Source organism: Chelonoidis abingdonii, chromosome 17, assembly GCF_003597395.2.
Source record: "Chelonoidis abingdonii isolate Lonesome George chromosome 17, CheloAbing_2.0, whole genome shotgun sequence".
NCBI lineage: Eukaryota > Metazoa > Chordata > Testudines > Testudinidae > Chelonoidis > Chelonoidis abingdonii.
Window position 1 is genome coordinate 26971557 of NC_133785.1, and position 21861 is coordinate 26993417.

The following is a 21861-nucleotide window of genomic DNA, read 5'->3' on the forward strand; positions in this document are numbered from 1 at the left end:
GACATTTTTTAGACAAAAATTCTATGGGGAATAATGCAAAGAGACATTTGACCAGTGACTTAGAATTCTTAAGTCAAACATTGTTGCTAATACTATGCAGACAGTGAAGAAATGGTTAGAGGTAGTAAAGTTTTCGATGCAAATTCTCTCCTAGGGAATCTTCTTGATCAAGGAGTCCAGCTCTCCCCAAGGGAAAAACAATTGATATAGATGCGTCTCAGGAAGTACTTCAATCATAACTGGGAACAATAGCAGGTGAAATGCATGATGATAAAATGCATGTGCAGTCAGTGATGGGAAAAAAAAAAAGGGGCTACAGAAAGACAGCCCAAACACTTGCAGAAAATCTGCACTTTGTATATCTGTAAGACACAGAAATGTAGTTAAAGCCCTGCAAATGAAATAATATACCCAGAAAATGGTGGTCACTGTACTAAACTTAATGAATCGAAAACCTTGGGAAAGGTAAGTAGATACGACTCAAACCAAGTCATGTATATTTTTGACCAATACACGATAAAGGACAAAGTTGCTGAACACAATTGATGTAATCAGCATTAACATTTGAGAAACAGATCAGTCATGCACAGGCCAAGCATTTGCTGATCTCATAATGTTAGATATAAACTTGACACTGGAGAGCCCAAAGAAATGTTATACCAAAGGACATGCTGTATTCGGCAAATTCAGACTTCTGGTTTCACTGCACTGCACAAGTAAGAGTTTCTATGGCTATGGAACTAAAATGACAAAGTATAAGGCACAAATATAAGCAGAAATGTAGATATGCTGTGGACTGAGATTTTTGTTATGAACACTCAAGCATCTTCAGTTATGGACTGGAATCACAGAATATCAGTGTTAGAAGTGATCTCAGGAGGTCATCTAGTCCAACTCCATGCTCAAAGCAAGACCAATCCCAAATAAATCATCCAAGTCAGGGCTTTGTCAAGCCAGGCCTTAAAAACTGTTAAGGATGGAGATTCCACCACCTTCCTAGGTAACCATTCCAGTGCTTCATCCCCCTCCTCGTGAAATAGTTTTTCCTAATATCCAACCTAGACCTCCCCCACTGCAACTTGAGCCCATTGCTTCATGTTTAAATCTTGCAGTTATTAAACTGGGGTTATCTGCAGATCCAGCTGACAACATGAAATCTGACACTCTAAGCATCATTCCACCACGAGAAGAATTACAATGCAAGAGGGATGAGACCTATGAACGAGTTGCAAGGGTCTGAAAACTCTATTGCAATGCAATACAGAAGAGGCTCCTTCTTTTAAGTAGCCTTAGTGATATGTCTGATATGCTGTGCGTACTGGAGGTAAACTAGTTCGAACATTGTTTGATGGAAATGGGATCAAACCAATCCAGTTTAAATCATTCCAGTAAAGAACATGAAACAACCACATAAAGGAGCAGAGTTACATTACGTTCTCTAAGTTAACTACTGTAGCTGGTAAAGTTTGCACCAAACTGTTTGAAATTAATGCACCCCTATGGCCATACTAAAACAAGTCAATGAATTCCATTTAAGATAAAGAATATGACACTGCTTCCCATAATATGATGGACCTTTTCGCAACCCAACGTGCTCCAAAGTGTTTTCCTGCATTTTTATTTTAAAAGTCGACTGGGCCAAACAGATGCTTATATGAATGGCCTTGGTGTACTCGAGCCTCAGAAAGGCTGGCTACTACTGAATGTAACAAAGTCTCTCAGACCAATCTGAAGAGCATTATGCACAAGCAGAAAAGCAATTCCATCTGATTGCAAGTGTGATCATTAGTATTGGCTCAGTCACTCTATTATAGAAAAATTAAATCACTTGAAGAAACTCTGAATTCTCCAGCACCAATCACTTTCAGAACAAAACTTCTGAAACATGCAATATTGGCTAGATGATCAGACATTAGACAGCAGTGTTTTTCTAGTGCAGCAAAGTTTTAGAACAAGACAGTTAAGTTCTTTTCAGCTCTATCTTGGATGGCATAATCTTAATTTTTGAAGGTGAGAAAATAGTTATTTCACATCCACTAAAACAAGATACAATAGTGTAAATCCACATAGGTTCTATGGGTATAATACAAAACACGAGGGAAGGACACTTTGTCTTGGACTGGCATATGGCAGCAAGTTGACCACTTATTTTAAAGTGTCCAAACAAAAGGTGTATGTGAAATACAAGAGTCATAGATTGCAAGTTAATGTCTGCAAGACCATTCCAGACCAGGGATGTGGTTTATGTGGGACAATAAAGCCTGTATCACTACTGATTAATCCAAGACTCTTTGAACTACAAGCCTGAACATTATCAAAGGTATTACAATAATTAATTACAATAATCCATGAATTGTCAGATATGGAATCCCTGAAAAGCTCTCAGACAAAGGAGGTAAATATTTCTCAGAGGAATTTGCTGAATTTTGCCAAACCACAGGATTTTTAAAAACAACTCTTTAAATCAGTGTATCCACAAAGTAACATTCTCGCTGGGAGTGGGAGAAAAGATTCCAAACCTGAGCTGCTGGAGAGAGCCAAGGCTGTTAGCAAAGACTCTATCTCAGTCTATTCCAGGGTGGGAATACACCTACTGGCAATATCTTTGCTCATTACTCCTGTGTGGAGGTAAACAGCTGAAAACCAAAGCAGACAATATGAGATGGATGCAAGCTAGTCTGAGACACAAACAAAAATAAAAGTAAAGAACTGTTTAAATCTGCTAAGCCATTCGCTGCTTTGAATCCTGGCACAACGGTAGCTGGAAACCAACTCCCAAAATGAAACAGGTAAATAATGTAATTAAAACTTGTCCTTGCCCTAGTTGCATGTAAGTACTGGAACCATTGTTATAATCTGCTCTGGAGAGCAGAAAAATCAATCAACAAAACATACTGACTCTATCCCTACTTACTGTGATATAGGACACCAGAAAGTGATAAAGCCACTCCCACCAGACTGTTACTTACAAATCCCATAGATTCTGTCTTGTCCTGAACTTCATCTAGCTATTTACATCAGGGCAAAGTGGATGCAAATCATTACCATTCGGAATGTGCAGTGTTTTACATACACTGCGTAGGACAAGGTGCAGTGCAGTGAGGTGCAGTGCAGTGAGGAACATGTCCCCATCTCTCCAATGTAATCACAGTTTACGAACCATTAGAGCAATAATACTTGCAGCATAACTATTTCCTGTTAGGGTAGTGCAAAGGCCTCTGCTGTGAAGCTATATACTACTAAACTTGGCTGAACAATTAAACCAATATTGTTTCAGACTTTGTATTATATAAAACAGTTTCTGAGGGTTATACCAAAACAGGTATACACTGAACCTGTTTACATAGTTTGAGTGTTAAGAACTGATATGATCATTCCATTTTTCCAAAGCTACAGGACTAAATCATATTAAGAGGATCATGTACGTCAAAGTAATTTTGCCACAAACTCATGTAAGTATTTAGTGTAACTCACAGGCACCAAGCTGTATTGGAAGGATTATTTTATTTTGAGAAGGGTGCAGTAGCAAGATCATTTGTGTTAATGTCATTATTAGCTTGTTTGCATGGGCTCCCTCCTGAACCCCTGAGTGCCAGAGAAACTTCATTTGTGTATTAGTCATTGCTATCCAAGTGAGAAGGGAACTGTTGGTAATTAAGCCGTTCTGCAAGCAAATGGTATCTGACTCGTGCACGTAAATAAGACACAAAATAACATATCAGGGAAGATGAAGGAAGCTGGTTCTCCCTTAGCCATTGACAATGCAAGGCTTGGGGGAACCATTCCAGCAGGCTGCGAGAGCCCACTCTGAGAATGTGGAGTTGAAAGAGGCAGAAGACAGGAGTCAGGATTGGCAGTTGTGGTGCACAGGGGAGCTACCTGGTTGGAAATACGTTGCTACTGTAGTAACTAAAGAAGCTCCCTTTCCCAGAGTCTCTCTATAGTTAATGTATTCAGCATTGCCATTAAAATCTGAATTAGTCCTCCAGCAGCTCAGAGCTGCCACTATAAAAAGCCACTTATGTGACTACATTAAAGTACAAATAAGCCAGCATTCAACAGTATATGCCTAACACTGTTTACTCTATTTGTCATGTAAACACTTCAGTACGAAGTCTTTTTATGTCATGGAAGAATTGGAACATTTAGCCTCAGGTACAGAGAAAATGGAAAAATGACTGAAAATGAATATGTATATGCTGCATGTAAACACAACCCGTGTTCTACACACCTCCTAATAATATCTGCTGAATTGTTCCCTATCTGTAAAGTTGCAATCCCTGCTTTTTAATGTAAAGGTCAAACCATACATGCAAGGTTTGCAAGAATTTGGGTCTCAAAGGCCAGGACAGTGTTCACTTAGAACTAACAGAACAAACCAAAAATGTATTCTGATCAGTTTGGAAAACCACTGAAGTTCAGAATTTCTGACAATGGCATGTTAATAAACAGCCCTATGGGCACCTGTCAGAATGTTATATTTTTAAGACATCTACTCATGCATAATACGAATATTTATTCATCTCTCTGGTTGTTTGCCAGAGATTATTTTAAGCCTCCCTGTATCTGGTGTAACAGATATTATCCTTCTTCTCCTTCCTCCCCCCTCGCCAAATCCTCCATCCTTGCTCACCCTATATGTGACACTATTGACATTCCTCTTCAAATTGGTGGGGGAGGGGGAAAGAGGGCAATAGGATTAAAAAAGGAGAAATGCTTATTGTTAATGGAAGAACATAGAAAGGTTAGAAAAGATGTCTTCTGATGTATGACCTTCACTGTTTTTAATCAATGACATATGATGAGATCAAAAAGAATAAAAAAACATATTTTAAGGTCAGAGAACACATCAGCTGATAAATTAGTCCTTTTGTAGACCACAACATTGAATTAAAATATGACATTCAGAAATATTTCACCCTAGTACATGTTACTTAAATCATAAAAACTCAGATATTTCAATGTAAAATACATTACTTTACACAGTCATTTAGAGTTCAGAACAGTTTTATGTGCTTTTATACTTTTTGTGGACTAGATTCTAAAATTGTGCTCACTGTTAATATCCATGTCTCAGACCTCGGGGTATATTTTCCGCTTCACACATATGTGTAGGTCCTATTAATTTTAATGGGATCAAGTTCCTAGTGAGCATTGAAGATGAAAAAATAATACTTGCTAATCTCTTATAACCTTAACACAATGTGAAGTGATACTTAAACCATGTGACCAATAAAGAATGACCAGATGTAATCTATACTCTTGCAGTAAGTAGCAAACAGGCTGCCTCTAATAAATAATAAATAATAATAATAATAAAAATAAGGAAGAATTAGATAATTCTTAAATTACAAAATTACTATTTTTCAACAGCATCAGCTAAACAAAGTAATATTTTTAAATATAAACCTTTTATGAATGTACAGTCAGGGCCTGATTTGTGAAGGCACACCTGACTTCAACTGGAGATGTGGGTCTTAGCATTTCTGAAAATCAGACCCTGTATCAATTGTATTTAAACTAAAGACCCAGGGTATAGGTCTCATCTTACTTATGCTGGTTTTACATCCGGGTAACCCTCTTCACTTCAATAGAGTTAGTTTTGATTTACATCAAGTGAGATCAGAATCAGTTCCTAAAGGTTTGTCTGGACACCAGCTGGGAGCGTGCTTCCCAGCGCAGGCAGGCAGGCAGGCAGACACGTGCTAGCTCTGCTAGCTCATGCTAAAAATAGCAGTATGGCCATGGCAGGTGGCTTGGGCTATCCATCAAGTATGTACCCAGAGGGTTGAGTGGGTTTGAACTTGGGTGGCTAGCCTAAGCGACAGCATATGCCGCTGCAGCCACACTGCTAGTTTCAGCATGCCAGCTTGTGTGTGTCTACCCATGCTGGTAGGTATGTGTGCAGCTGCAGTGTAGACATAACTTAGGGGCAAATTCTGCCTCCATTTACACCTATGTAACCCCTCATTAGGGTTGACTAAAATCAAATTTGTCCTCAGACACAGAGCTCTCAATTGTTATTATTTAAAACAGTATGTTACAATTCACACAAAGGTGAGGAAAGTGTATTTCTGTATCTATAGAGGCAGGAGTACTGGAACAATTTGTATAGTGGGGCTGCTGAGAGCCACTGAACCAAACTGGAAGCCCGGTACACCATGAAAACCAGTTCAAGCCAGGGAATGCGGGAGCGCCACCAGCAGCGCTAGTTCTAATACCACTCTCATTACCATAGACTTTGGGCACCTTCTAGTATTGAGCAACGTGACTGACATCTGTCATGGGTTGTTCTCTTATCTGCTTCCCAGGGGGTGAAGCATGTACAGTGGAGTATCTTGTTTTGGTAGGGGTTTTAGTTGTCTTTGATAACTATACATGTTGCTCCTTATTGTTATGGGTTGAATGAAAACCCCACTGAGATGGATAGGTGTGAAACCACCCTTCAATTAACATAACTGTTAGCATAGGCCCCTGTGCCAGCAGGCCAGCTCTAGGCACCAGCGTTCCAAGCTTGTGCTTGGGGCAGTCCTTATCAAGGGGTGGGATTCCCTTTTTTTTCTTCCGCGGGGGCCCTCTCCTTTTTTTTGGTTGCTTGGGGTGGGAAAAAACCTGGAGCCGGCCCTGTGTGTCAGACAAAAGACATGTGTGAACCCACTCAGGAGCTTTTGGCTGACTATTGTTTTGGGTGGGGATGTTTGGGGGTAGAGAAGAGGGAAAAAGTATCACACACAAACTGAGACCAGACAAGAACAGAGACAGAAGAGGCAAGAAAGCCAAGCAGGAGCCTGTAAGCACAGTGTGACCATGGACAAAGCTAAGTTCTAGTGTGGCACTGTAAAATAAGGTTTGTTCTTGGTTCTTTCTGCATTCAGAGACACAGGACTTTGTACCTTCCTTATAAATAACCAAAACTGCATCAAAGAAAATATCAGACTTCCATCAATTTCTGCTTCAAACTGAAACATCTTTAGGGCCCTGAACTTTGACCAGGTGCTTTGGTTGAAAAGGGGCAACATTTTTTTGTTAGAGAAGGCAAAGTCCAAGAAATGAACCTTGCATTTAGAGCAGACACAGTGAGATTTATGACAGTCCTTTGTTCCTGGGAGAGTTTAATCCAGAGTCTTGGACTGGCCCCCATGAAAATTCTGTGTCTTACTTGATCTGGCTATGCTTTGAGTAAGCGTTGTTCTCACATATAGCCACCACTGCACCTAATGCCTGACAAATTCTCCAGTCTAGCCCTGGTCCTCTCCTGACCTGAGACTGACAACCAGGGTTAGTTGTGTCAAGTTGTATGGTGGCTTTGAGATGTCCACAAATGAGGGTTCACACATTGGGATTCACACTCATTTGGTGCTTCCATCTTCAAGATCCGAGCCAAGAGTCAATTTCACCGCTGACATAAGTGAGTGCAACTTCATCAAAGTCCATGGAAGGGCCATTGCACCACTCAGTCACATTCCTAGCCTATCTGCTTTCTTGTACTAACATAGAGGGCTTAAGAACTGTATCCTTCTGTGTCAATAAAGTCGGTTGTTATATTCTGTTGTTTATATTTTCCATGCAATAACAACGTATTTAAATTAGTACCTTAATTTACAAAGGATCCACAAGTAGGTTTTTCCCTGAGGAGAGACTATTGAGATCCAAATCTACAAGGGGCTGAGCACCCTCAGCTTCTACTAAAATCAATAGGAGCAGCGGTCACTCAGCATGACCTCCTGTGCCTGCTGAAGTCCAAAGCTCCTGCTGACTTCAGTGGTGGGGCACAAAGCCTTCTGCCCCTTACAGGAGGTACTCAGAACCTTGGGCAAGACTTTTCCTGCTGTCCTGTTCTCAAGAACTTCCAGAATTTCACTCACACTTATTTGTTATGCCTCTGCTTGAGGATAACAGGGATTAATGTTTAAGATGACTCTGGCAGCGAGAGTCATCTTAAACACAGACCTACTGCTAACCTTAGGGACTTTCTGTTCAAAGAAACTAATATCTGCTGAGGCACATGCTGTATAAGCTGCACAAATGGGAAGTGACTACGTTAAGTCCAATTTATTTCTAAGACATAATATAGTCCCCCTATAGGCTTAATTTTAAAATAAAAATTGCACAAAGGTACATGCACGAAAGAAAAGAAATATGTATTATGCAGGTGTATTTACCCAATGTTGTCTTACTGTAGGGACTGACCCTTCAATTCCTACACATGTACCAGTCTCATCAATGGAAGTTCTACCTGGGAAAGGACTGCTAAATTTTGAGATGGTATTGCAGAAGTGACAGGATGTTACACTGCACAACCAGAGATCCCAAGGGCAGAGAGTCGGGGTAATCCAGCACAAAACACAAAGGGCCAGATCGTCAGCTAGTGTTATTCCATGAAGCTCCATTGACTTCACTGAAGCCACGCTAATTTACACCAGCTAAGGATTGCCCCAATATGCTTAAAAACTTTTTCTAAGATAAAGAGAAGCATGTAAAATTAGAGAGAGAGAGAGGATTTAATAATATAATTGGGACAGTTCCTGTCCTCAGACACACGTGCACTTTCAGTATTTTAGGGAAGATTTTGCTCCATAAATGTGCTGGTGTTGCATCTCACACACACACAGGTTTGTAGCAGGTAAAGCGTCATGGAGGATCACTGTGTTTCTCAGGGCCAGCTGTCCTGAGATTCATTGCTTAAACTCTGATTATAAAAAGCGCCCATTTAAACTCGCATTTAAAGGATTTTAAAGAAGTCTCTGTATACTATAGAAATAATTGATAGGAAGAACGTCTAAACCAATATTGTCCATCAGTGCCAATATATGGGAGAATTAAAACTGACAGCATTAGAGCTCTGTGATTGATTACAAAATAATAAATCAATCTCTCCTGATCTGTTATCCAACACAGCATTTTCCACAAATAAGAGAGAGATGGAGAGTGTTTATCAGTGTAATAATCTATATGCCTGTTGCCTATAATAATTCATCAGACACGCAACTTCTCATAACAGTGCATAACTTTAAAACATTTGTCACTGTCAATGCATTTAACAGATTTGAACTTTAAATCCTTGGTCAAACATTTTACGTTTACTTTTAAAAAAAAATTGTTGAGAGAGAATTTCTGGGCATACACTTGGGATTCATGAAATGTATAAAGAATATTACCCAGTGGTAAAAATTATTAAATAGTGTTAAATCACATACTGATTATATTTTGAAAAATAAAAAAATGTATTGCAAGGGAAAAAGTTGCATATTATTTTGTAAACCTGCATATATTAAGAGTTTACTAGGAATTTTAGAAGGATTAGACATCTGCAGATGCATTAGATTAGAAAAACATTTTTAAAGGACAAACTAGCCATTAACTGCTTAGGGTAAAAAAAAAATTCCTCCATGGATATTTTGAATTTAATGGATTTCAAGTTAAACATGTAATTCAAAAACTTTGCTGGATCAGGGCCATAGTGCCTAACTGTTCATAATTAGTCATTAGGGAGGCAACTTCTTCTGAAGGGTCTAATGCTGGTGACTGTCAGAGACAGGACAGTGGACTTAATGGACCATTCATCTGATCCAGTGCAGCAATTCTTATGTTCCTATATTTTATTCAGTTTAATCTTATATATATTACAAAACATAGTACCATCTTGCTATAAATATTATTCAAGACATCAGACAGATTTTACTGTTAACATATCTTTGGCCTCAGTGATACTTAACGGCATTAGGTAAGCTTTGATATTTGAGAATCAGCAATCTCTGTATACTCCATAGAGCCTTTCAGCAGAAGGGGATGTGTGGCAACAGCTCCCAGTGACTTCACTGGGAGCTGCTGGGATTCAGTACCACTCAGGATCAGAGAAATTAAAAAGCGTGGAACATGTGTGGCTTCTTCTTTATTAGCGATTAAGAGTAAGATGGAGATATCAGTGATGTGTAATAAAGGCTGTTGTTACCTTTCACCACCAAACTTCCAGTGCTGCTAGCTGTACCAAAATGGTTTGTTGCTATACAGGAATAACTTCCAGCATCTGCCTTAGTGACATTGACAATTCGGAGGCTTCCATCATCCATAATATTGATTCTGGAAAGACAATCAGGCATGAAGGGTTTTTTTAAGATAGCATAAAATTATTTTGAGTTTGTATCAATTATTTTCATTTTGAACAGTACATAGTCTATTGCCAGTTACAGAGGGCCCAATTCATAAATGTTGCATGCATCATTTACATGTGTTTTCCGTGTCTTTACCTGAGGGCAACTTTAATTGCAGCATGTGTAGGTTTTATGTGAATCTACATAGTCAGTGCTCAACAGAACAACTCTTGCAATAGGCGGTGCACATGCTACACCTAAAAACCTAGTCAATTACTTAATACTGCAAAACCAAGTTCTTACAAAATTTAGACGTGCTTTCTTTGATTTTTCTGTTAGACACTTTGTGGCTTCTAAAATAAGGGTACAAAATGTTCTGCTTACTGAACACCTAGCATCTGGATGTTTTAATTGCAGTCATTCCATGGCATGCCTGACAGCACTGGCCTATACAATCATGGTTTGAGAAGTCCTGTAAACTTTCTCTCCTTTGCAATAGAATTCCGGAAATTTCATGCTGTGTTATAACTTGCTTGCACTGCAGGGGGAAGCTGGATAACTGAATGTTAACATATAGCATGGGGGGAATAGATACTTGGTCCATTCTCTTTGATATACTCTGTTAGATTTAGGCCAGGACTGACTTTAAGGGCTTGTTCATCTTACAGTGTCATTTTACTTTTTTTCTGTGCTAATCATTTTCTTTTTCACTGCTGCAAGTCTCAGTAAGGACACAGAATATCTCCATTCCTACTGCTGAAATTCCCTGCATCACAGGCTATGTACATAAATGGGAACACCAAAAAGTGCCTAGGATGTTGATCCCTATACATTAGAGTGGCATGTACGCATGCTTGGGTGCTGTCTGGCTTACATCTAATTCAGCATGCTAAAGCCCAATCGTCAACTTGGCACTTTCTCACATGCTGTGGAGTTATCACAGCCCAGCTTCCACTAAAGCGATTCACTTTCCGAATGAGTGCCTTACTTACGCTTCTGTGATAATGCTCATGTAATCCTCATCGAAGCCTATCTGTGCCGTTAACTCTCCCAACACCCGGCATCCACCCTCATGTTATGGAGCTGACATTTTATCTGTTCAAATATAACCAGCTTTCCATGGTGTGGTAAATCTGTCAAGACCCAGCAAATGCCGGGTTTGGAGGTTCCTGAGAGTTTCACTCTCTCCAAACCCTTTCCAGGGGAAATCTCAGACCAACACTATTGATTCTCTTTAGCAACATGTTCTTTTCCCTTTCTCTGTTTGTTAAGAAACTTCTGAAATATTCTTCACGTTGTGAGCCAATAGAAATTAAGAGGAATTCTCAGAGCTGAATTAACTTTTTCCTTGTACAACATATGACCATAGAATCAAGAAATGTAGGGCTGGAAGGGACCTCAAGAGGTCATCTAGTCCTGCCCCCTGTGCTGAGGTAAGAACAAGTAAACCTAGATTACCTGTGACAGGTATTTCTTTAACCTGCTCTTAAAAACCTGAATGGATGGGGATTCCATAATTTCCCTTGGAAGATTAAATATCCTTATAGTTAGAAAGTCTTTCCTAATATCCAACCCAAATTTCCCTTGCTGCAGACTAAGCCAGTTACTTCTTGTCCTATCTTCAAGAGAGATGGAGAACAACTGATCACTATCCTCTTTATTTGAAGACTTAATTCCTTCCTCAATTTTCTTTTTTCAAAACATACCCATTTTTTAAAAAATCTTTCCTTACAGGTCAACTTTTCTAAACCTTTTATCATTGTTGTTGCTTTTCTCTGGACTCTCCAATTTGTCCATATCTTTCTTAAAGTGTGGCAACCGAAATTAGATAATACTCCAGCGGAAGCCTCACCAGTGCTGAGTAGAGTGGGGCAATTACCTCCCATGTCTTACACACGATATTCCTGCTAATACACCCCAGAATGACATTAGCCTTTTTATTGACTGCATCACATTTTTGACTCATGTTCAATTTCTGATTCACGATAACCCCCAGTGCATGGAGCAACTGAGACATTTTTTGGAGGAAGACTGAGGAGTTGCCATTGGAGGAGATGAATGTACATCAGCAAAACTAGATATTAAAAGTAAGGAAAAGAACAGAGGTGCACATGTTTAAGGAAAAGGACAGTTGTGTTAAAAAGCAGCAGAAAAGTCCTGTATTTTTAACTATAAGCCACCATTTGCGTCATCATCAAACCTTCTGTCATGTTATCTACAAATGTGAGTTTCTTGCCATTTATCATGTGTTCATATTCATCTGGTCCCTTCCCAGGTGAAATATTGGGAAATATTTCTTCCACGGGGCTCAAGGTGAGGTCAAAGCACATCTGTCTGAGTCATTTATGGAACCTTCTCAGTCGCATGCAGAGTTGGAACAATCACTGTTCTGACCAAGGAGATGTTTCAGTTGCAAGAGCCAGTGCTAGTCCAGCCCTTGTGCCACTTGTGTGCTTTGTCAACATGCACAATGAGGAGACAGACACTGCCTGACATATCCACTGTCAATACATGGAGCTGGCTAACGCAGCGGCAGAGATTCTGAGCTTGCTGCACGATGCATCCACAATGGTAGCTGTGCCATCATATGGAGGCTCCTTGGCAGGAGCTATGGGTGGCCCAAGTGGTACTTGGCAGGCTAGAGAATACACTGTGTGTGTTTCATTGGTGTGTGCAGTTTGAATAATTTAGGGATTTGCATCAGGTCATTGCAGTTAGCTTCAATATTTTTACTTTGTTGCAGAAATCTAGTGGCTCATATTAAATTTGGTGCTACTTCCCCAATAATTAGAGGAGACTGATGTTGTTACTTGTCTTTACCCGTATACTGCCACGTATCAATGTACGCGTGATATGAACTGCATATTGGAACATAGAGATTGCCCTAGTGGATCAGACCAATGGTCCATCTTGTGCAGTATCCTAAATCCAGCAGAGGCCAGCACCAGCTGTTTCAAAGGAAACACTCGGTGCTTTTATTCACTTAAAGTCTTAAGAACAGACCTAAAAGCATTTTTCTGAAAGCTGAAGATGCCCGGGACATGCGTTAAAAATTCAAATCGACATAAACAACAAATGCAAGAACAAAAAGTATTCTCCAACCAGAGCATACATTCCCCCTCCCTCAACCTAACCTGGCCCTCAGCATCCCTGCTCTACACAAAAGCCCAAGAAAGGTGATAATTTTATATTTTATTTTTGTTTTTCAGAACTTAAAGAAAGGGATGAAAGGAATATTATTAAAAAAAATCACATTTTTTAAACCAAAAAGGGAAAATTATTGTGTAATTTAATTTATTTTTTTAGAATTAAAAAAAAATATGTTTGGAAAAAAAACAACCTTGTGTGTCAGTGTTTACCTTTTCATTTTTTCAACAGAAGCCAAAGCTGTACAGACAAGAGAATGACGCTCTTGGGTCTGCTGGAAAAGGAGTCCGGGGGCAACATGAAATGAGACCGTGGCTGAAAAGAGCCAAGTGTGGCTCAGGGAGAAGAACAGATGAAGTAAATTTATTTAAAAGGTGATTATTTGATTTAAAAAAGGCATGAGGCAAGTTCAAGGGTGAACAAGAGAGTCTGATGGGACTCCTTTATGTGCAGAATTCAGAAGGCAGTGCTGCCTAGTCCATAGGGCACAAATAATGTGTCAGGAAACCTGGGTTTTCCTCCTAGCTTTGCCACTGACCTGTTTTGTTACAATTGGTAAGTCAATTACTCAGTATCTGTTTCCCCATATGTATGTTGGAAAACCTTTTGAGGTCTGTGGATGAAAAGTGCTAGATAAGTGCTATTAAGTACTGGCACAATACTCCTAAGGGGATAGATCATAGATCTTTATTTCGCAAAGAGCTAGTTGGAAGCTATTTATCAGCTAATGTATTTCATGAATAATGCATTTTAATTTTATTCAGTGTTCAAATGGCTCTAATTTTGAGTTTTGTCTAATTCTCTCTCTCTCTGGCTTCCAAATGCTACCCTTTCTCTTTTTGTATGAGCTTCCTTCACAGCATAAATTTAGTTTGCTGATCACTTGAAAAGAATTTTGGATTTCAGCTTCCAAAGAAGTGACCTTTGGATGATGCCAGTGAGTCTAATATCAGCTTTGTGCACACTTCAAGGGGGGAGAGGGTAGTGCTGCTTTACTGAATGAGGATATATGTCATTTCTGTTTCTAATTTTTAGGTTCATGTGGGTGGTTCTAAAAATTGACAGGTGGGTGTCTCTTAATGATGATATGAGATTGCCAGCAGTCCACTAAGTACTTACATAAACCTCTCCACCTGCATTCTAATAATTCTGAAACCACACTCCTGTACGTAATCCTTCTTTCTTTCATTCTAAGGATTACATTAAAACTGACAAATACGTACGTAAGACAAATGTAAATCAGATCTTTAAGCCTACTGTTTAAACTGTGACTCACTGATTAAGTGGGCCTCATGGTTCATCTTGCTGAAAGTACCCTTCTAACTTGTACATTTTCCCCCTTAATATGAAGCTCACGTGGTAGAAGTTAACAGGAACAATTATTTCAGCACTTGACTTCCACTGCTTCACAAGCTTTCTTTGTAGATGTAGCCACATTAAAAGAAGGGAAAAGGCTCACTGTAGGCCATTGAAGGCTCTCTAACTGCTAACTGGGTTGAAAGAAAACATGTCTTCATCAACCACTTTCAGCAGTTTGGTTAAAAATGTTCTTTCCTGATGAGAAGTTCAAATTAAATGAAGCTTTGCTCAGCATACTTTTTGTTCTAAAATATACCCACCAACACATTTTCTAATTAGTTGCAAGGAACGATGTTAACTAAAGCAACATTTTCCATAAATGTATGTATTACTTTAGTGGAGAATCAAATGTCAATTGCTGAGTACATTTTTTTTCAAATTAAACAGTCCTTTAAAATGGCTTCAAACTTGAAAATAAGAAAAAAAACAGTACTTTCCCCTGGAGAGTTTGTTAACTGTACTAACACTTGCAATTAATTTACAGTTACAGGTGTCTAGCAAAATGTAAAAAGTTTCCACAAACTTTTGCCTTGTTTATTGCAACTCAATGCGAATGATTTTTCAGTCTCTGTCGATCATTATTATTTATATAGAGCCATACAAGCACAGTATTATCTAAATATTATTCTGTAATAGACTTCCATTGACTTCAATAGGCTCAGGATTAGGCCCCGAAGAGTTACTCTTATCCTAAAGATCCACAAGGGACAGATTAGGGCTATAGAAATATCTATCCAGACTCAACAGGCAATAATCACTTTGCTGACATCAAGCAAGCCTAATGCTACAGACACCACCAGGCTCATCATAACTTCACCTCTTGGAAAGGCCTGCCAGACTTATCTTTTTCCCCATTCTTCATTTCACTCTCTTCTCCTATTCTTTTCTCCCATCATCTCCAAAGTGCTAAGCAGGTATTTATGAAATGTGTAATTCCTCACAGCATCTAAAGACAGCAGAAGTCGGATCTTTAGGAAGAATGAATTTAAGAAGAATACTTCAGCAGCAGCATGGCAACCTGGCAGCAGCGATACTGGACAGCTGAGTGGCAAAAGCTGAAGTTTTATTTGTATACTGAGCAAAAGTTTTTAGGTAAAACCAATACATACATTAAGATGCTATGTAGGCTCAGAATAATAAAGAATCCTTAAAATTGACCCATAACCCTTTAAATCAAAGAGATCCTTTTGACTGACTTCAATGGGCTTTGGATCTGGCACATAGCACTTAAATATGGATATTACAACTTGCTGTAGGATTATACATCGGACTTTCTGCTTGCATGGCTAGTTATTTCTATCCATAAGAGAGAACTGAACTGGAAAGTCTCTGTTACTTCCAATTCTATAGAGTGGCCACAAAACTCTGAATCTTTAAGGAAGCTATTAGAATAGTATCTTACGTTGAGCAGGATCAAGAGTATTAGACAGTCTGTCTCTATATAACTGCTAACATTGGTGGTGGGTGAATGCGTCCATGGAGGACGCTAGCCCTCGGGCTCCTCCCCCTTTGCCCAAGGTCCCTCTCCTCCCCTTTCATCCCCCATTTCCTGTGCTGGAGCCTGGAGCACACACAAGCCCTGGAGTGCCTCCAGCCCTGGAGCACTGGGTGGGCAGCACAGTCGCAGTACTGGGCGGATGGATGGGAGGGCATGGCGTGGCATGGCCCCAGCCCTGGGGTTTTTTGTGCACTGGCTCCAGACTGCCTGCCTCAGCCTCTCGGCACAGAAGAGTGGGAAGGGAGGGGAACTGGAAGCAGGCAGGAGGGGGACTAGGGGTGGAGCGTTGGCAAGGCCACACCAGGCTGTCTGGAGAGGCACAGCCTTCCCCTGTCTATGCTACCCGCTGCCCATGACTGCAAAGTTAAAGACAAAAATTGGTAGCTTTGGGCCTGATTCAACCAAAAATAGGTTGGGCTTGTCAGAGTTGAAGCTGATTTTTGGGGTTTTCTACAACAAAGAATTCAGCACCCTTTAAAGTCAGGTCTAGTCCATTGTGATAAGCATTTCAATTATGAACTTTTTTCAAATGCCCCATATTTGTTAAAACTGTATTTCTAACGCCTCTGGTAGAAGACATTCATACTCTCAATGAAACCAGGCCCATGCAGAGAGGATTGTGAAGGTAACCATCACGGGAAGCAGGCTGCAGAGCACTTTCATCCTAACAATGAATAATTCATATCTGAAATACTCACATTTAGTGGCTTAAGCGTCTTCTTAAAAAGGACTGGACATAGTAATTTTTTTAACTAGTGGCTTAAGCCACTGTTACAGAATACTTTAGCATGGTTTGTAACTTGAACCTGAGGAAAATTATATTTGAATACTCCCAGTGATTTCACCGAGTATTCCCATTGATCTAACGTGTTTTTAGAATTGGACCCTTAGAATCTACTTCAGTTGTGCCTTTACCCAATATTTAGGATTGCAAGATGCTTACTATCTGTGTAAATAATATAATATTATTTGATTAAAGGATACTGACTATACACAAATAATTGGTTAGGCAGATTAATCACATTTACTTGCTCTTTCCATGAGTATCAGGGAGATTGAAAGATTCCACTGAGACTGGTTAAACTGTTCTTGTTCATGCTCATATGATTTTTTCTTTTGAAGTCAATTTGTTGTCCAGGTTGGATGTTTCACATTCTGGGGTTGATATAATTCAAGGCCTTCAAATTTTAAACAACTGACTGACTTGCAACTATTAATGTGATACTGAGCATCGGGTTCCCTATTAATTCCCATGAATCCTGATAACATTAGATAAGAACTGAAAATGTATATCTGCTTCTACTCTTGTGTAGGCTAGTGAAACTGACTGACCTGTAGGCTGCCTTTTAATCACTGACAATATCACAGAAGAGTCAAAGAAGATAAAAGTGTCAAGGTGGAAAAATGAAGAAGAGACAAGTACTTCAGCACCCCTTTATAAAGACAGGTCATCTTATCTGCAACATATTACATTATCTGTAATGTACAGAAGCTGCTGGTCTTGGCTGTCAACTAGAGATTTCAGATCCACTGAGAGTAGGAACATATCTGGACTTATGAGATAAATTGAATTTCTGTTTCTTAAGATGAGGCTTTGGGTTCTAACCATTGAAGAGTTGACCTTGTTCTTCGTGTAAATCAAAACCAGCCTGGGGAGATGGTAAAAATGCTGATTTTTCTTCCCCTGCAGCAGCAGCAAATGACAAAAGCTGCACTCTTCCTGTCACTCTAAGGAAGAGGTCTATCCCAAAACTGATACATATGCAGTTTTCATGACAGTGCCTCATTGATGCTGGATAGCCCATGTGATAGCAAATGCCCTTAACTGTCTTTGACGCAAGAGGAAAAAGTGTCTTAACGCATTTGTTCATATGGCTGGCATGGACCTTGGAAAAGAGAACACACAAAGAATTACAGGCCAAAGCCTCTCTTAGGAAAGAAAAATGTAAATATTGAAAGCAGAATTTTGAGTAGGAGTTATATTTTTCAATGAGTAACAAATTTGGGATCAGATTCTGCCCCACTGAAGTCCATGAGAGTTTTTATCATTGACTTTATGGAAACAGGATCAGGCTATATAAATGGGTTGCCTGCCTCCTGAGCACCACCTCACCACCAGGGGTGGCTCTCTGGCATCATTTGTCTGATGACCCAAAGTTACACTGGAAAAAGATCTCCTAAACTCATCACGAACGTGGATATCAATGAAAACCCCTTACCAAACCTCAGAGGAAATCTGACAGATCTTGTGTGTGTCTGAAGATATGCATTTTGACCAAAACATGCCATTGATCTGTTCTTCAGTCTCAAACTCCTATTTCAATCCTGTATTCACTTAGAAATCCCAAATCTTGCATTATTTACAGTAAAAACCTGTCCCAAGCAGCATGATCAATTAAAAAAAAAATCTACAAGAGATCCAAGCACTAAATCTAACACCTTTGCTGGCCAGGAATTGACAGCATCATCCCTACCTTGCAATGATCAGGGAGAAAGATTCCCTTGTACATGTGCATGTAGGTGCTCTGCTGGCATGCAAAATGTTAATACATTTCATTTTGAGTTATTTACTAACCTGCAAAGTACTCCATCAATATTTGAAAAATTAGATTTGAGCCAGAGTGATGATATTGCAGGTATTTATGTTTATACAATTCTCAACATGCCTCTTTTTACTGCTCTGTGATATGAATGGGTGGGGGGGAGGGAGAGAAGACAATGCATATGGTGGGCTAAGTGTGCAACATTAACATTTTTACCTTCCATATAGAAGTGATATGGACACAGGCTACAGGACTTTTGGGATATCAGTATTGACTTGCAGGTTAATTTCTTTAGAGCAAACTACTCACAATTATATGGTGTCTTTTCTCCAAATTGGGCATATTAGTTCTTCTGCAATGAAATCAGTTATGTTGCTGCTTATGTGACTAATATTAGTACTGCAATTTGTGAATTACAAGCAGATCTTTACTTGCTTTTTCTGTTGATTAAACATATAAATCAGAAATATTTCATGCTTAGCCAAGTGAATGTTTTAAATTTTAGTTCCTGTAGGAATGACCCCGGGCCCACAGGCCTGGGTGCCCCTTTAATTGGGGCATTTTGTTCTTGCTTGCAAGCTGGGCACACCCGCTTTGCTTATCTCAGGAACTTGGCCTTCCTCCATCCTCCCCCCTTGCTTTCACACAGGCACCCAGAGAGAGACCTTTATTACCAATTATGTTTTCTCTAATTTAATTTCTTGTCGAAGTTTGTTACCCTTTCTATTTCTTGCTATTGAACTAAGCAGAAGATTGAGATTATTAAAGTGATCCCATATAAGTATTAGCCATTAATCTGTTCAGTAAAAATAAGCAAAATGCTGACAGGGCAGATTGTGAATCCCTCACCCACGATGACTTACAAGCTAAATATGAGTCAACAGTGTGATACTGTTGCAAAAAAAGCAAACGTGATTCTGGGATGCATTAACAGGTGTGTTGTAAACAAGACACGAGAAGTCATTCTTCCGCTCTACTCTGCGCTGGTTAGGCCACAACTGGAGTATTGTGTCCAGTTCTGGGCACTGCATTTCAAGAAAGATGTGGAGAAATTGGAGATGTCCAGAGAAGAGCAACAAGAATGATTAAAGGTCCCTGAGAACATGACCTATGAAGGAGGCTGAAAGAATTGGGTTTATTTAGTTTGGAAAAGAGAAGACTGAGAGGGGACATGATAGCAGCTTTCAGGTATCTAAAAGGGTGTCATCAGGAGGAGGGAAGAAAACTTGTTCACCTAGCCTCTAATGATAGAACAGAAGCAATGGTTAAACTGCAGCAAGGGAGTTTTAGGTTGAACATCAAGGAAAAAGTTCCTAACTTTAGGGTAGTTAAACACTGGAATAAATTGCCTAGGGAGGTTGTGGAATCTCCTCTGCACCGTGTTCTAATGCCTACTATCTCTACCTCTGCACCTGTTCCTAAGCCTAATAGTAACCCCCCTGTACCTGCCCCGTGCCTCTCACGGAATAACCCCTTTGTTCCTCAATGCCCAGGCCACCTTTGCCAGTCCCTGTGACACTGGCACCTTCCTGTAAGGCACCGCAGCAAACTGCAATTCAAAAGATGGTGGCTGCAGCTAAGTCGTCCCCTGATTTATCAGCCTCAGAATTAGCTGACCTGACGGCTGTATGCCCTGTGACCTGGGTTGCAGGGGACTTGGACATGCGACGGTAATCCTACCGTTATTGCACCTGGGCTGCACTACCCTTTTCTGTTTGTGAGAGAAGATTCGTAAAGGCCATTAATGAGTTTGGTTAACCAGTACCTATGTTAAGGGACTTATTGAGGTCTAGAACTGGTTATGCTCTGGTACCTGATGGAAATCACTTATGTAGAATGTTGCTCATCCCTGGTCAGTATGTGACCTGGCTGAGTGAGTTTCGTCAGATGGCTGAGTATCAGGCTCAGATCCCAGCCATGTTAACTGGGGGCTGTTGTTTGACCATTTAGCTGGAGAAGGAGAGAGGGTCAGAGAGCAGGATCAGCCCCCAGGCTCCCCACGCCTCTTCCCCCGACCCAGGGATAAAAAGGGGCGTTCCCTCTGCCAATCCGATCCCCACGTGCAGCCAACCAGTGAGTCAGCTACGAGCTGCTACGGCAGGCAGCGCTGGGTTGGATTTAATTATGCAGCAGGGCATATAGAGTATTCCACTAGCCCCTGGAATACACCGGTTTTTGTAATACAGAAAAAGTCAGGAGGGTGGAGATTATTGCATGATTTAAGGGAAATTAACAAATGTATTCAGCCCATGGGCCCTCTTCAGTTTGGTCTCCCAAATCCTAATTTGATTCCTAATTCTTATCAAATGTGTGTTATTGATCTTAAGGATTGTTTTTTTCACAATTCCCCTTGCTAAAGCAGACAGGAAAAATTTGCATTTACTGTGCGTCTATAACCCATGCCCAACCGACACAACGGTATCAATGGAAGGTTTTGCCCCAGGGTATGCTAAATTCACCAACGCTTTGTCACATTTTGTTGATCTGCTTTGCGCGATTTTCGTGTAACACACCCGAGTTAGAGATTTTCATTATATGGATGACATTTTGCTGGCTGGAGTTGTTGTTGTGATGACCTTGTTTTAGCAGGCATTAGAACAACACTTGCGTTTGTTAGGCCTTGTAGTTGCCCAGAGAAGGTTCAAGGGAAGCACCGTTTTATATTTAGGGATATAAAATGCTTTCCACTTATGCCTCTCGGCAGCCCTGAAGTGGTAATTCCCACACCCTGACACTGGTAGGGTTGCAACGAATTATAGGCACCTAAATTGGATTAGGCCTTTTTTTAAACTGCCACAGAATTGTTACAACCTGTTTTTCAGCTGTTATTGAAAGGACCCAAACATCCAACTGATGTGATTCAAATTACTCCAGCTCTTACAGCTTGTGTTGATAAGTTGAATGTGGCTTTAGCCGATGTATTTGTTGATTGGCCTCCAAGCTTTGGCCCTTTAAATTTAGCTCTGTTACAGACTTGCCCACACCCCTACAGGGTGTTATATGTTGATAAGGAGAAAAATTTCTGTGTATATTATTGAATGGATGTATTTGCCTTCGACCCCCCACGAATATATACCATATATGGATCCTTGGCCGATTTGCTTCGTAAAGCTCGGCATCGAGCTTTGCAGTTAACTGGGTTTGATCTTTTTAAGGTCTGTCTTCCAATCACCCGGGACGAATTTCACCATTTACAGCACATTCCCTTGTTTGGCAAATGGCC

General features: G+C 40.1%; 1 protein-coding gene and 1 long non-coding RNA gene across 8 annotated transcripts in view; one reads left to right on the forward strand and one right to left on the reverse strand.

Moving 5' to 3' along the window:
- Positions 1-21861, reverse strand: part of CNTN4 (contactin 4) — a 359621-nt gene that overhangs the window by 59006 nt on the left and 278754 nt on the right. For all 3 annotated transcript variants that reach the window (XM_032784171.2, XM_032784172.2, XM_032784170.2), the window contains exon 12: positions 9953-10080. In XM_032784171.2, coding sequence (XP_032640062.1) covers positions 9953-10080 — 128 coding nt within the window. The remainder of the gene's footprint in view (positions 1-9952; positions 10081-21861) is intronic.
- Positions 1-21861, forward strand: part of LOC142047859 (uncharacterized) — a 76415-nt gene that overhangs the window by 37481 nt on the left and 17073 nt on the right. The window contains exons 3-5 of one of the 5 annotated variants that reach the window (XR_012657118.1): positions 11364-11524; positions 12088-12178; positions 13470-19107. This is a non-coding gene — a long non-coding RNA (uncharacterized LOC142047859). Of the gene's footprint in view, positions 1-11363; positions 11525-12087; positions 12179-13469; positions 19108-21861 lie in introns of those variants that run through there. The other 4 variants (XR_012657120.1, XR_012657121.1, XR_012657119.1 and 1 more) reach the window with 4 other exon arrangements.